This window comes from Papilio xuthus, unplaced genomic scaffold, assembly GCF_000836235.2.
Source record: "Papilio xuthus unplaced genomic scaffold, Pxut_1.1 DF825783.1, whole genome shotgun sequence".
Lineage (NCBI taxonomy): Eukaryota > Metazoa > Arthropoda > Insecta > Lepidoptera > Papilionidae > Papilio > Papilio xuthus.
The window spans coordinates 615,498-628,116 of NW_013532866.1; the positions used below are offsets into that span (position 1 = coordinate 615,498).

General features: G+C 34.4%; 3 protein-coding genes across 7 annotated transcripts in view; 2 read left to right on the plus strand and 1 right to left on the minus strand.

The window, feature by feature from the left end:
* sm (heterogeneous nuclear ribonucleoprotein L) overlaps positions 1–12,619 on the minus strand; it is a 228,295-nt gene that overhangs the window by 94,155 nt on the left and 121,521 nt on the right. The gene's annotated exons all lie outside the window — the stretch shown is intronic.
* LOC106125762 (uncharacterized oxidoreductase TM_0325-like) lies at positions 978–2,379 on the plus strand. Its single transcript, XM_013323090.1, has one exon. The coding sequence runs from the start codon at positions 1,040–1,042 to the stop codon at positions 1,793–1,795; it is 756 nt and encodes a 251-aa protein (XP_013178544.1). The 5' UTR covers positions 978–1,039; the 3' UTR covers positions 1,796–2,379.
* LOC106125763 (uncharacterized oxidoreductase TM_0325-like) lies at positions 5,340–6,142 on the plus strand. The gene has a single exon (XM_013323091.1). It carries the CDS (start codon positions 5,346–5,348, stop codon positions 6,108–6,110), a length of 765 nt encoding a protein of 254 aa, XP_013178545.1. The 5' UTR covers positions 5,340–5,345; the 3' UTR covers positions 6,111–6,142.

Here is a 12,619-nt window from a genome sequence, read left to right on the forward strand (position 1 = left end):
CTCGTGGAATACGAAAAGCTAGTTGAAAGGTCAACAAAAACAATCACACTGTTGATTTATTTCAACTTCGGGTCTGTACTGCGTTGATAACTAAAATGTATATACGCAAAGCTCACTTCAATAGAACGGGGTTTTTACAAAACAATCTTACTAATATAAATGCGAATTAGATGGATGTTTGTTTGAAGGTATCTCCGAAACGGTACAACGGATCTTCATGAAATTTGGCATAGATGTAGAACATAGTCTAGAACACACAGGGTTACTTTTTTTTTAATATCGCGCAGAGAGCCGCGAGCGACAGCTATAATATTATAAAAATAACAATGATAACATTCTATCTGTATGAAAAGTATCGTCATCCCTGTCATTATCTTTGACAAAATAGAGATAACAATATATTTTAAATAGAGAGATTTTAGTTTGAGAAACTCACAGTAAGGAAGAATACGGTATCAACAATATTTGAGACAAGAAGTTCAAGTCATCATGACATTGACAAAGTTGAATAAAGTACATAAAAAGATTTATCGGGATCTTTGACTACAGAGTAATGGACTAGGCAAAAAAGCAGTCGTTGTACTGTATACATTCTGCCACTTTTCGAGGGTTCATTAAAAATGACATGCGCATATTATGCTGAACACTTAAGTCTTTCTGACTTCTATTTAGCAACTAGCTTTCGCCCGCGACTCCGCCCGCGCAAAATTAAAAACAAACTTAACAAGTGGCCTATGTGTTCTTCCAGACTATGTTCTACATCTACGCTAAATTTCAGCAAGATCCATGCAGCGGTTCCGGTGACACCTTAACATAAACATCCATCCATCTAAACATTTGCATTTATAATATTAGTAAGAAGCAAGACGGCAAAATGCGCGCTTGACAGGTCCCGTCATTTAAAAATCTAAGTATCAAAATCACGGCCACGCTGGATGACGTGTGTGAACTTGTCCGCCGGTTAATGACAGGTTTGTTTGATTTGACAGACCTTGAAGCTCAGTTATATCACGAACTCCGACCGTGTATCACGTACAAAATGAATTTAAAAGGCAAAGTAGTCATTATAACTGGTGCAAGTTCTGGTATAGGAGCCGAAACGGCTAAACTCTTCTCATCCCATGGTGCCCTGGTAACCGCTGTTGGAAGGGACGAAGTTCGTTTAACTCAAGTTGCTGATATTTGCGAAGCGTTTCACGGAAACAGACCTTTATGTGTCCGTGTTGATTTAACTGAAGACGGTGGCTGCGAAGAAGTTGTAAAAAAAACAGTGGAAACTTATAAAAAGATCGATGTTTTAGTGAATTGTGCTGGCAAAACTATTGTGTCGTCTCTATTCGAGAACTCAATGGAGACGTTTGATGATTTGGTATCTTTAAACCTTCGTGTACCATATAAATTGTGTCAATTATGTGTACCTTACTTGAAACTAACAAAAGGTAACGTCGTCAATGTTTTTGGTAATAAAGGCGTACATCGTCCTGGTTTTCTATTAAGTGCGATATTAACCAGTGCTTTACAAAGCTTCACCGTGTCTGGTGCCCGGGATTTATCTTGCGAGGGTATTAGAATGAATGCTGTGCGTCCTGGAGTGACTAGGACACATTATTTGGCTAATTTTAACGTGGACGAGGACTTAATGGACCTTACGTATAATGAAATAGCTAAAGCACAGCCTCAGGTGATCAATGAGCCAGAAGACGTTGCCAAGATGATTCTGTTCTTAGCTGGATATGAACATCCGAATCTGACTGGTAATAACTTATGTTTAGACGGTGGTGCCACCTCGTGTTAAAATTTGTTTTATATAACTAGCTGTCACCCGCGACTCCGTGTGCGCGGGATTAAAAATAGGTGTAGGCCGATTCTCAGACATACTCAATATGCTCACAAAATTTCATGAGACTCGGTCAAGGCGTTTCGGAATAGAATGGGAACGAAAATTGTGACACGAGAATTTGATATATAAGATAATCTCTTATTACTTTAGAATTTTGTTATTTAGGTAATATTAAGCACAGGCTTATGATATTTTTGCTATACTTATAATATTATAAGATAAGATAAAAAATATCAATGACAAGAAAATCGTGACAAATCTTTTTGAGACTTATTTACTTATGCGTGTTATTTGAAAATGTATGAAATGTGAGAATTTGTAAAATTTTTAATGTAGTGTAAAACGCTATTAGACTTACAAACAATAGGGGAACTTACCCATACTACTTGTCCCGTTTTTGAGGGGTTTAGCGGAGTCTTTAAAATACTACGGTCAGTCACAGTAAGGGGGGGGGGGGCTCAGGTTTTTGTGACGTAGTCGTTAGTTGTTCTTTTTCATAATACATTATTCACAAGTAATTTAAGTATGCGCGCAGTCTTCAAAAATTGGTCACGTACTATGGGTATGCTCCCTAATGTCAAGTTTGAATTATTCCAGTGGAGCGACCGAAATTAGCGCTGGATTAAGAAAAATATAAACCAACACAATGCATACTATCTTGGGATTACATTCCAGTTGCAATCCAGCGCTGATATCGATCACTGCACTGGTACAAAACAAACCGGGCATAAATGGAATTAGAATTAAATCTAAGTTTTAATTTTTACATATGAAACATTTTCGAACTGAATGTTTACAAATATTTGTTTGTTTTTTATAGTGAGTTTGTAAACGCTCACTAAACTAGTTTGATTGCGATACAAATTTTGTTACTTTAGAAAAAAAATCGATGTTTTAGAAACTACAGGATGTTATTTTTTATTGTAATATTATTTTGTAGCTGTAATTATTAATACCTTATCTTTGTAGGATTATTTTTTTAAGACATCTGTAATCTCATGCACAAATTAGAACAGCAGCTAAAATTTGTTATGTTTTTAATAAAAAATATTAGTAGTTAATTAAGTTTTTATATTAAGATGTTAAAGCAAAATAAATAAAAATCTTTAATCATTAAATAAAGTTGTATTTTGACAAATTTATCAACAATACAAATTTTGTATGAAAGACAAAAAAAAACAAACATTTAAAACTCGAACATCCAAAAACTGGATCAAATGAAATATATTCTCAACAATACATCACGAAAGAAAAAAAAACAAGCGCCTGCGACAAATCACTCGGATTAAAAACACATACAACAATGCAACAAAAACAAAACGAAAAAAAAAACGTACAACGAATTTCTAAAATTCATTTGCCAACTCTAGTTTTAATTTACCGCCTGCGAGCGAGAAAACAATACGTCAAGACGACACGTGGCATGTAAACACGCTGCCCGGCGTCACGTCACGTGTAAACACGCGAGCGACGCTAACGTGACGCGGCGGGTTGTACTGCACGTCAATTGTCACGCTCACGAGTCTCTCGCAATATCCCTAAAATGAAATCTTTTAAACTTTTTTATGAATAAGTGAGTATTTTCCTGCGTAGTGTCGACACATTTATGTACTATCCTTATTGACAGAGGAGGGGATGTACAGAAAGGGGAAATATTCCCTCACGCGTATGCGTCCCCTCCTCCGTCGATTAAATGTAGGCAAAGCATCTGCAATTGGGGATATCTATGGACAACGTAGGCTTCGCTATTTTCGCGAATACAGGTGACATATTGTTCTTTTTCCACCTTATAACGTAGAAATACATCTCCACCAGCTGTCATAACTGAATTGACTCCTTTCTTCCTCATATCCTGTTTCACATAACCCATTCATAATTTCTTCACTCATCCCCCTACCTAGCCATCCATTCACGTAGAAACTTGTCAGACAAGATAGGAGTAGAAAGTGCTGTTTTTAAAATCAAGTTAAATTTTATGACATGGTACTAATCATGTCTTTGTCCAATAGAAATAACGATAATTAAAAATTATTACTCGTGAAAATATTCGATAACTCAATAGTAGATAGTAGATATCATAAAACACCTGATAACACAGTATATACAAAAACTGTATTCAAAGTGTACGTGTGTAGTAAAAACTGAATAAAAGAAAAAATGGATATAAATTTTAAAAATAAAGTTGTCATAGTAACCGGTGCTAGCTCTGGTATAGGCGCGGAAGTCGCAAAACTATTCGCAAGATACGAAGCAAAACTAGTATTAGTCGGAAGAAACGAAGAGAGATTAAAAAACGTAGCACAAGACTGTACAATCGATGGATTACTACCATTATGCATAATACTAGATCTAACACATCCAGGTAGCTGTGAAACTGTCATCAACCAAACCATTGAGGTACACGGTAAAATAGACGTGGTCATAAATGGAGCTGGCAAATTAAAAATGGCATCAATTTTCGATCAATCCATTGATACATTTGACGAATTAATCGCAATCAATCTCCGTGTACCGTATTACATGTGTCAATTAGCTGTACCATATTTAAGAAAGACTAAAGGGAACATAGTTAATATTGCAGCATCACTATCTCACAGACATACATCAGGATTTTTAACTTATAATATAACTAAGAACGCTCTCCAAATGTTCTCAGAACAAGCGGCGGTTGAAGTCAATGGTGAAGGAATAAGAATAAATACAATTAACCCAGGATTCACGAGAACAAATCTACTTAGAAATATAAACATCGAGCCTCAATATTTAGAAGCTACGTATAAAAGAATATCAGAACATTTCCCTACAAGAGTTGCTATCGAAGCCTCGGAAGTTGCAAAATTAATATGTATAATAGCCAGTGATTTATTCCCAGATATTAACGGTTCTAATATAGGAATAGATGGAGCATCCTCTTTACTTTAGTCATTTTATATAACTGTGTCAAAATGGTAGCACAAAATATCCAATTTCGAATATACAAATAATGTACAACAAGTAACGATTAATAGAATTTACTGTAGAACTCAAAGTTGTTAAATGGTGGTCTTCTTCTTCAAACCCCTCTCCATTACTGGAAGTTGGCAGTCATATCAACGAACCCATGTCTTTTGCCAAACGGAAAGTTGTTCAAATATTGGCTATGGGAGTAATTTTAGAAGGAAAGTTATTGACACAAATGTGGCAGTTACTCCTTAATATTACTCATGAAAATTACCAATAAGTGTGAGTAAGTATTGATATGGAAGTAAATAGATTTAATTTTGCGATATCAAAAAAAAATATTGCGATAAAACGGCAAACTGGACTTATAGATATGACTGTGCTGAATTTTACGATATGATAAAGACAGTATTTGCAGTGACAACATACAAATAACAGTGTTTAAATCGAGTAAAGAAATATTGTAAAGTCATTAAAATGATTTTGAAAAAGAATTAGATGTAAAAGTGTTTTAAAAGTGAGTGTTTTCGACTTATAGAACATTCTAAGCTAAATAAAGGTAAAGATGGAATTCAATTTCGAGAACAAAGTTATAATAATAACAGGAGGTAGTTCAGGAATCGGGGCTGAAACAGCTAAAATGTTCGCACAGTACAAAGCAAAGCTATGCCTCGTAGGTAGAAATGAATCTAGATTACAAAACGTAGCACAACATTGCGAATTAATCAGTGGAAACGTACCATTATGTATATTAGTCGATCTAATCCAAGCAGGCAGTTGTGAAAAGGTAATAACAAAAACTGTTGAAAAATTCAAAAGGATTGATATTTTGGTGAATTGTGCTGGTAAATTAAAACTGGGAACATTACATGAGAGTGATATCGACGTATTCGACGAACTGATGGCAATTCATTTGAGAGTACCATATTATTTGACTCAACTTGCATCACCACATTTAATTAAAAGTAAAGGAAACATTGTTAATATTGGATCTTCGTACTTAGAAAGGTATAAACCAGGATTACTTCCTTATAATGTCTCAAAGAATGCATTGGAAAAGTTCACAAGACACGCTGCAATGGAGATGGTAACCGAAGGTGTTAGAGTCAATATTATAAATCCAGGAATGACACGAACTAATTTGATACACAATTTAAACATTGATGAGGGTGATGTAAACTACGCATACGACAATCTTATAGCTGAATTAGGTCTGAAAAAAATATTAGAACCCAAAGAGGTTGCTAAACTTATATTATTAGCAGCCTGCGATATGATGCCAAACATGACAGGATCGAGTTTAAAAATAGATGGAGCTGTTATAGTGTAGTGTAATATATAATACTAGCTATCGCCCGCGACTCCGTCCGCACGGGATTAAAATTAATTAAAAAAACAATGTCCAGCTGACAAAATTGTGAATCTAAACCATTCCCATATCCCCTTGAACACACACAAAAAATTTCATCAAAATCGGTCCAGTCGTTTGAGAGAAGTTCAGTGACATACACACTCACAGAAAAATTATATATATAAAGATACTGTTGGATATCTCTGGCTTTGGCAACGACAAATAGAAACGTCCACGCGTGTCTGTCAACGAACATAAGTCGCTTAGCGACCTAGCGTAAGCTTAATTTTCATATACAGAGTGTTTTTTTTGTATTTATAAACATACATGATTTTTAATTACCTTATAATTTTATTAAGTAACAAAAGTGTTAAGTAAACATAGATTAAGTCATCGAAAAGGATACTAAATTCTATAACATTATAAACATTCATGTTACCATGCAACATATTTCGTCTGTGAAAACAGACTGTGTACTGTGCTTCGTTTTTGATTTGATAAAATTAAGCATATTTTCAATGTAAAAATTGTTTTAATAAATTATATATCATCCAATAATATATCGTTTAATTTATATCCACGAATATTTTTAATACAAACATAGATAAGGATATCAAATTAGGAAACGTAGATAGAAAATCTACGCAAAGATAAAGTAACACGAGTAACATAAAATAAACAGATTAGAAAATAGGTAAAAATAGTACTTATTTGGGGGTAACTAACATTATATCAATAATCTTACTAATCTTATTTCTTTTTAATACTATAAACTAGTTGTCGCCCGCGACTCCGTCCGCGTGGATATATGAAAAAAAAAACTTAATTAGTGTAGCGTATCTTTCAGACTATGTTCTATACGTATGCCAAATTTAATCAAGAACCGTTCAGCCGTTCTAGAGATATCTTCAAACACCCATCCATCCATCCACATCACATCCATCTAAACATTCGCATTTATAATAATAGTAAGTTAAATAGAAAGCAGCTCTTCAAGGCATAAATTTGAAAAAAAAAATAATTAAAAAATGAATAAATAGTATCCTATGTCCGTCTCCTGGCTCTAAGCTACCTCCTCACCAAGCCGTTCTTGAGTTATAAATAGTGTAACTAACACGACTTTCTTTTATATATTCATATAAGATATAGATGTGAAACTTAAGGTGGATGGATGTTTGAAGGTATCACCAGAACGACTAAACGGATCTCTATGAAATTTGGCATAGATGTAAAACATAGTCTGGAAGAACACATAGGCCACTAATTTAGTTTTTTATAATCAGGCGCGAACGGATTCGCACGCTAAAGGAGAACAGCTAGTCTTACTAATATTGTAAATGCGAATGGATGGATGGATGTATGTTTGTTTTAAAGTATCTCCAGAACATCTAAACGGATCTCGATGAAATTTGGCATAGATGTAGAACGTAGTCTGGTAGAGCACATAAACTACTAATTAAGTTTTTTTTAACTCCGTGCGGGCGGAGTCGATGTCGAAAACTAGTTATGAATTACAGGAATCTTTTTGAGGTGCAACATATTTATTTCTAGCGTAAATTGATCGAGATTATACAGATTGAAATGTATATTTCAACTAAATCGTTCCTTATAATGCCCATTCCAATGAATAGATTATCGAGATTGATTGGTTTGGACTTGACAGGGGATTAGGGAGTTTTCAGAAGCTTAATAATGTTGATAGAAAAAAATATATATAAAAAGAGAATAAATTACTACGTCAAATTTACTAAGAAAAGAACATTTTTAAAAGCAAAAAAGAAATTTTGAAAGGATCTACTCCTATGACATAAAAAAAAACAAAAATAACTATAAAAGTTAAGAAGATCATTAAGAAAACTCGAAATTGAAAACAACCGTTGTTGGATAATTTTATTGAAAACTTTAATTAAAACGGCTTAATTAATTCAATGTTACTTTGCTTCACTAACTTAAGGAAATTAAATTATTTTGAGCTCGTCTTTATATTTTAAACTGAAGCAACTTAATATAAGTAAAAACGTTGCTTTAACTTTTTTACTATAAAAGAGCATTTTATATTACTACTACATTAATTTAACACATTCAATGCCGATACAGTATGCGACAAAAGCAAGTCATCTTAAAAATCATTGCGGCACATAACGTGTTAAACATACATAATAAGAAGGGCAAAATATTCCGTGCATCCCCACCTCTGTCAATGAAAGGTGGGTTACCCATCTGCAACGGATGTCTATGGATAACGTTCGCTTCGCTATTTCTGCGAATCCAAGTGGCTGCTTTCAATACAAACTTATATTATTAAATTAAATTTCATCAAAGATTTCAATGTTTTAACATACAATTAATTAGTATAATAAAGCAAGCAAACAACCTCGAATCACATTGCTTAAAAGAAAGAAATCTTTAACACGAGTTTTTTTTTCAAACGAGCAACGGGGCACCGGTGTGCAACGACGCCCATGGACATCAGCAATACCAGAGGAACCAGCAGAATATTTATGGACAGTAAAGCCATTTTCCAACATATTATTTTGATGTTAATTACAGTGTATTTAAAGAATAGACTAATATAACATTGTAACAGTTTATAAGGCTATAAAATTATTAATATCCAGAAGAGATAAAGGTATGTCCACAGGTGGGTACAATGTTTGGGGAAAGGACATAAAAACTTAATACGAGAATTAATTTTACATTAAACAAATAAACGCTTTGTTTTATTAACAACACCTGGCCAATGGTATTTTACATTTTTAGTTATTGTTTTTTTATATAAAAAAGATACCTGCAATGGACTGATAACACGATGAACTAAAACTTTAAACAACCAAAATGATATATTTTTTGTGTCAAATTTATACAAGTTTATCAAATTAGTTTAAAGTGTAAGGGTTCGTTTTGATCCTTTTATCTTGATATATTTTACTAGTATTAGGACCACTATTTTTAGTGTAGAGACAAAAAACTTACATTGACTTTAATTTCACTGACCCGTAAGTGTTTATTCACACGGGCGTTTTTTTAACGCCGCGTTAAATCTAGGCGTTGACGGCTCTCTAGCGACAAACGCTTTAAACTCACTTTAGTATTCTTTCACCAGTGCTTCACATGCAAAAATGGGCGATATAAAAGCATCGCGTTTTAAAAGCGCTAACATGTGAGCAGATACATAGTTTTTTTTTATATCATAAGGTGGCAAACGAGCGAGCGGCCACCCGAAATCGCTGAAATAGCGACGTGACCGTTGCCCATAAAACGCAATTGCATATGCGTTGCCTACTTTTAATCGACGGAGGAGAGGATGCACAGAAAGAAAACTTTTCTATGCATCCTCTCATTCGGAAAGTCCACTTCCACTTCCCATCCTTTCCTTATAAGAAAAATTGTAGGAAGGGAAAAAGGACTTAATTAGGTCTCCGAGACGCACACTCAACAGACGAAACGCGGCTTTCACTTGACGCGTGTCTTGTGTGTGGTCGTGGTATATCACCGGGCGAGCCGGGACAATTCGAGGGAAGCTGTTAAAGCGAGCTGTACCACTGTTTAATGCAGTTGCAGTTGCATTTGTTCTATTATCTTTAAAGCGCGTTAAAAAAGCGCCCATGTAAATGGCAGCTAACATAGTTACATATATAGTATATTGATGAAGTTATAATTAGTAATATGAGGTTTAATTAACATATGAATAATTAACAATACGTTTGTAATTGACCTGATTGTCGGTGACATTGTCTGACACGGCATAAACGAACACGATAAGCGCCTGTCATCAACATTATGCAATCCGAATTCTGATTGTATTTTAAATATTAAATATAATAATGTAAAATTTCACTTTAATAAAACTTATGACAAGATAAACCACGAGCTTCTGAGACCAGATTCTCTGTACAGACAGACACTAAAGAGAAATTTAATGATTGCTTAATTTATAATAGTTCAAGAAATCTATACTAAAGGAATCTACATGACTTTTGGATCTTAGCATCCTGTTTAAACTTAAAGAAATAAACTACTAAATAAAATTAATTAAAGATATCTTAAACCAAGTAACTGTCAGTAAAATTAATTATAATTTAAACCACTCGACAAGCTCATTAACAACAATCCCCATACAAAGCCATTCAACAAAATTATACAACAGTGAATTCTCCACGCGGACAGTTTAATATCATACATTAATTATTCTATTCGCAAACGTGAATTTAATGCAAATATTCAACAAAACGGCTCCTAAGTAAACCGTCATAACTCAATTTTCAGAAAAAAATGCTTTTAGTATTTTTCCAACTCTATCAAACAAGATGAATATTCATCTAATCTTACTAATATTATAAACGGATGGATGGATGTTTGTTTAAAGGTCAGCAGAACGGCTGTATGGATCACGCTGAAATTTGGCATACATGTAAAACATAGGCTACTAATAATTTTTTTACAATACGACGCGGACGGAGTCGCGGGCGACAGCTTGTAATAACATGAAATTTTAGCTTGATAACTTTGAAATTATAATAAAAAATGCAAACAAATTTATCGACAGTATAACTTTGCCGTTTGCAAATAAAAACATTTTTAATATTTATCGCGTTTCCAACTAAACGACTTTCGTTAGTTTTCCATTAATATAGAATTTTCTTTCAATTCTGATAAGTCGTATAAACGACTTTGTTGAAAAAATGTTACATTTCCGGCATTCACGCTTCGACCGCCGAGGCGAGCGGACGTGTTTCGAGCGGAGGAAATGAAATCTATTTAACACTTAACGATTTTCGATGCGATAAAAACACGATTGGTCGGAACTATTTGATGTTGAAACGTATCAACATGTTAGTAATTTAATAAAGCTTATAGAAAATCAAGTTAATGAAAAAATTACATTTTAGCATTGAATAGGCTCAAAAACCATTGAACCGATTCGCAAAATTGTTTCACTGTTGGAAAGCTACACTAGCCCTGGGTAACATAGACTAGATAGATATTTTTTTAATTCTGCACAGACAAAGTCGCGGGCAACTGTTAGTTATAGCCAAACTTATAAATGCAGCTCTCACATACTTATTGAAGACCTCGTAATGTATGTTAGGGTTGAATAGGCCTTAGTCGTAGACATCCGGACACATATTTAAATATTTTCACAGCTGCAAATAGCCTACTATTAATATCAAAATAACATTTGCGAATGTTACACTTCACACACGATGATTATAAAATCAATTGCGTGTAATTAGATGGTGCAAAACAAATGAACAACATCAAAGCGAGATGCAACCCAGCTGGCACGCAACACGTTGTACGAGACTTAATAAACACATCTTCACTGCACACCTCAATACAATTACAATGAGTAAGCATGTTATATACGTAACAATCGTAGACGCTAGCAACAACATCTTCGCACGTATTGGTAGGTTCGTCCGTTGTAATACCACGACCACACAGAAGATACGCGTTAAGTGTTTTTCGTCTGATAAGCCCCTTTCTCCCACACTTTTGGTATAAGAGAATAAGTTGGAAGCTAAGTGGATTTGATGGAGGATGCATATGAAGAAGAAGATTTCTTCTTCTATGCGTCTCCTCCTCCATCGATTGAAGGTAGGCAAACGCATCTGAAATTGCCATTGAATATGCGTTCATATACAATAAAGGTAGCGTAGGTAGATGATAATTTCATTGGGTATTTCAAGAGCTATCAGTTTACAAAGGTCTTTGTAAACCAACAATGGAAGCTGCAACGTGCTCGGTTACAACGTGACAGACTTCGATATCGATCCTATTCTATTTCCGTGTCCTAAATTTGTATGAACACTGCGTCTACTATGGTCATAACGAACATGGGATAAGTGTACAAGATTTCAATTTTTTTGTCTGTCTGTATGTCTACAAGGCCGCGTCTATTCCAGATAAACTCCGGAACGGCTAGACCGATTTTTACTTTGACTTTGTCGGGAAGGTAGCTGATACAAGCGAACATATTATAGACTCCTTTGTCTTCTTCGAAGAAGAACTCGCGGTAGACCGCTAGTATTTTAATGAAGAACAACTGTATCAAAAATTAGTAAGACCATCAGTTTGCATTTGATAAACTAGATAATACAGTGAAATAACAAATTAACTCTAACAATTACATTAACATATCGGGACTATCCTTACAATCTTCAACACATGGTCAACCTACATTCGAAACTTACAATATTTCAACGTTCCATAGTATCCTAACTGTAAATGTAAGTGCGATAGAGTAGCTCTCAATTCTAACGTACAATTCAAACGTCCATACTGGAGACCGTCCATTGGGGACTGAATAGGGCTGTCACCTATGTTTGGAACAAGTTAACAGCATCAAGGTTACCAAATAAAGTGTGGGCCTTCGATAGCAGAGAGAATAGACACTAAACTAGCGCGTACCAACTTTCTATTACATGGGATTTATTTTAGGTTAAGTTTCCATGAATATTTAATGTATGGATTTGATATTAACCACT

Bases quoted from the DNA above. Each gene is read 5' to 3' on its own strand.
- LOC106125762 (XM_013323090.1), top strand. From the start codon at position 1,040: ATGAATTTAAAAGGCAAAGTAGTCATTATAACTGGTGCAAGTTCTGGT.
- LOC106125763 (XM_013323091.1), top strand. From the start codon at position 5,346: ATGGAATTCAATTTCGAGAACAAAGTTATAATAATAACAGGAGGTAGT.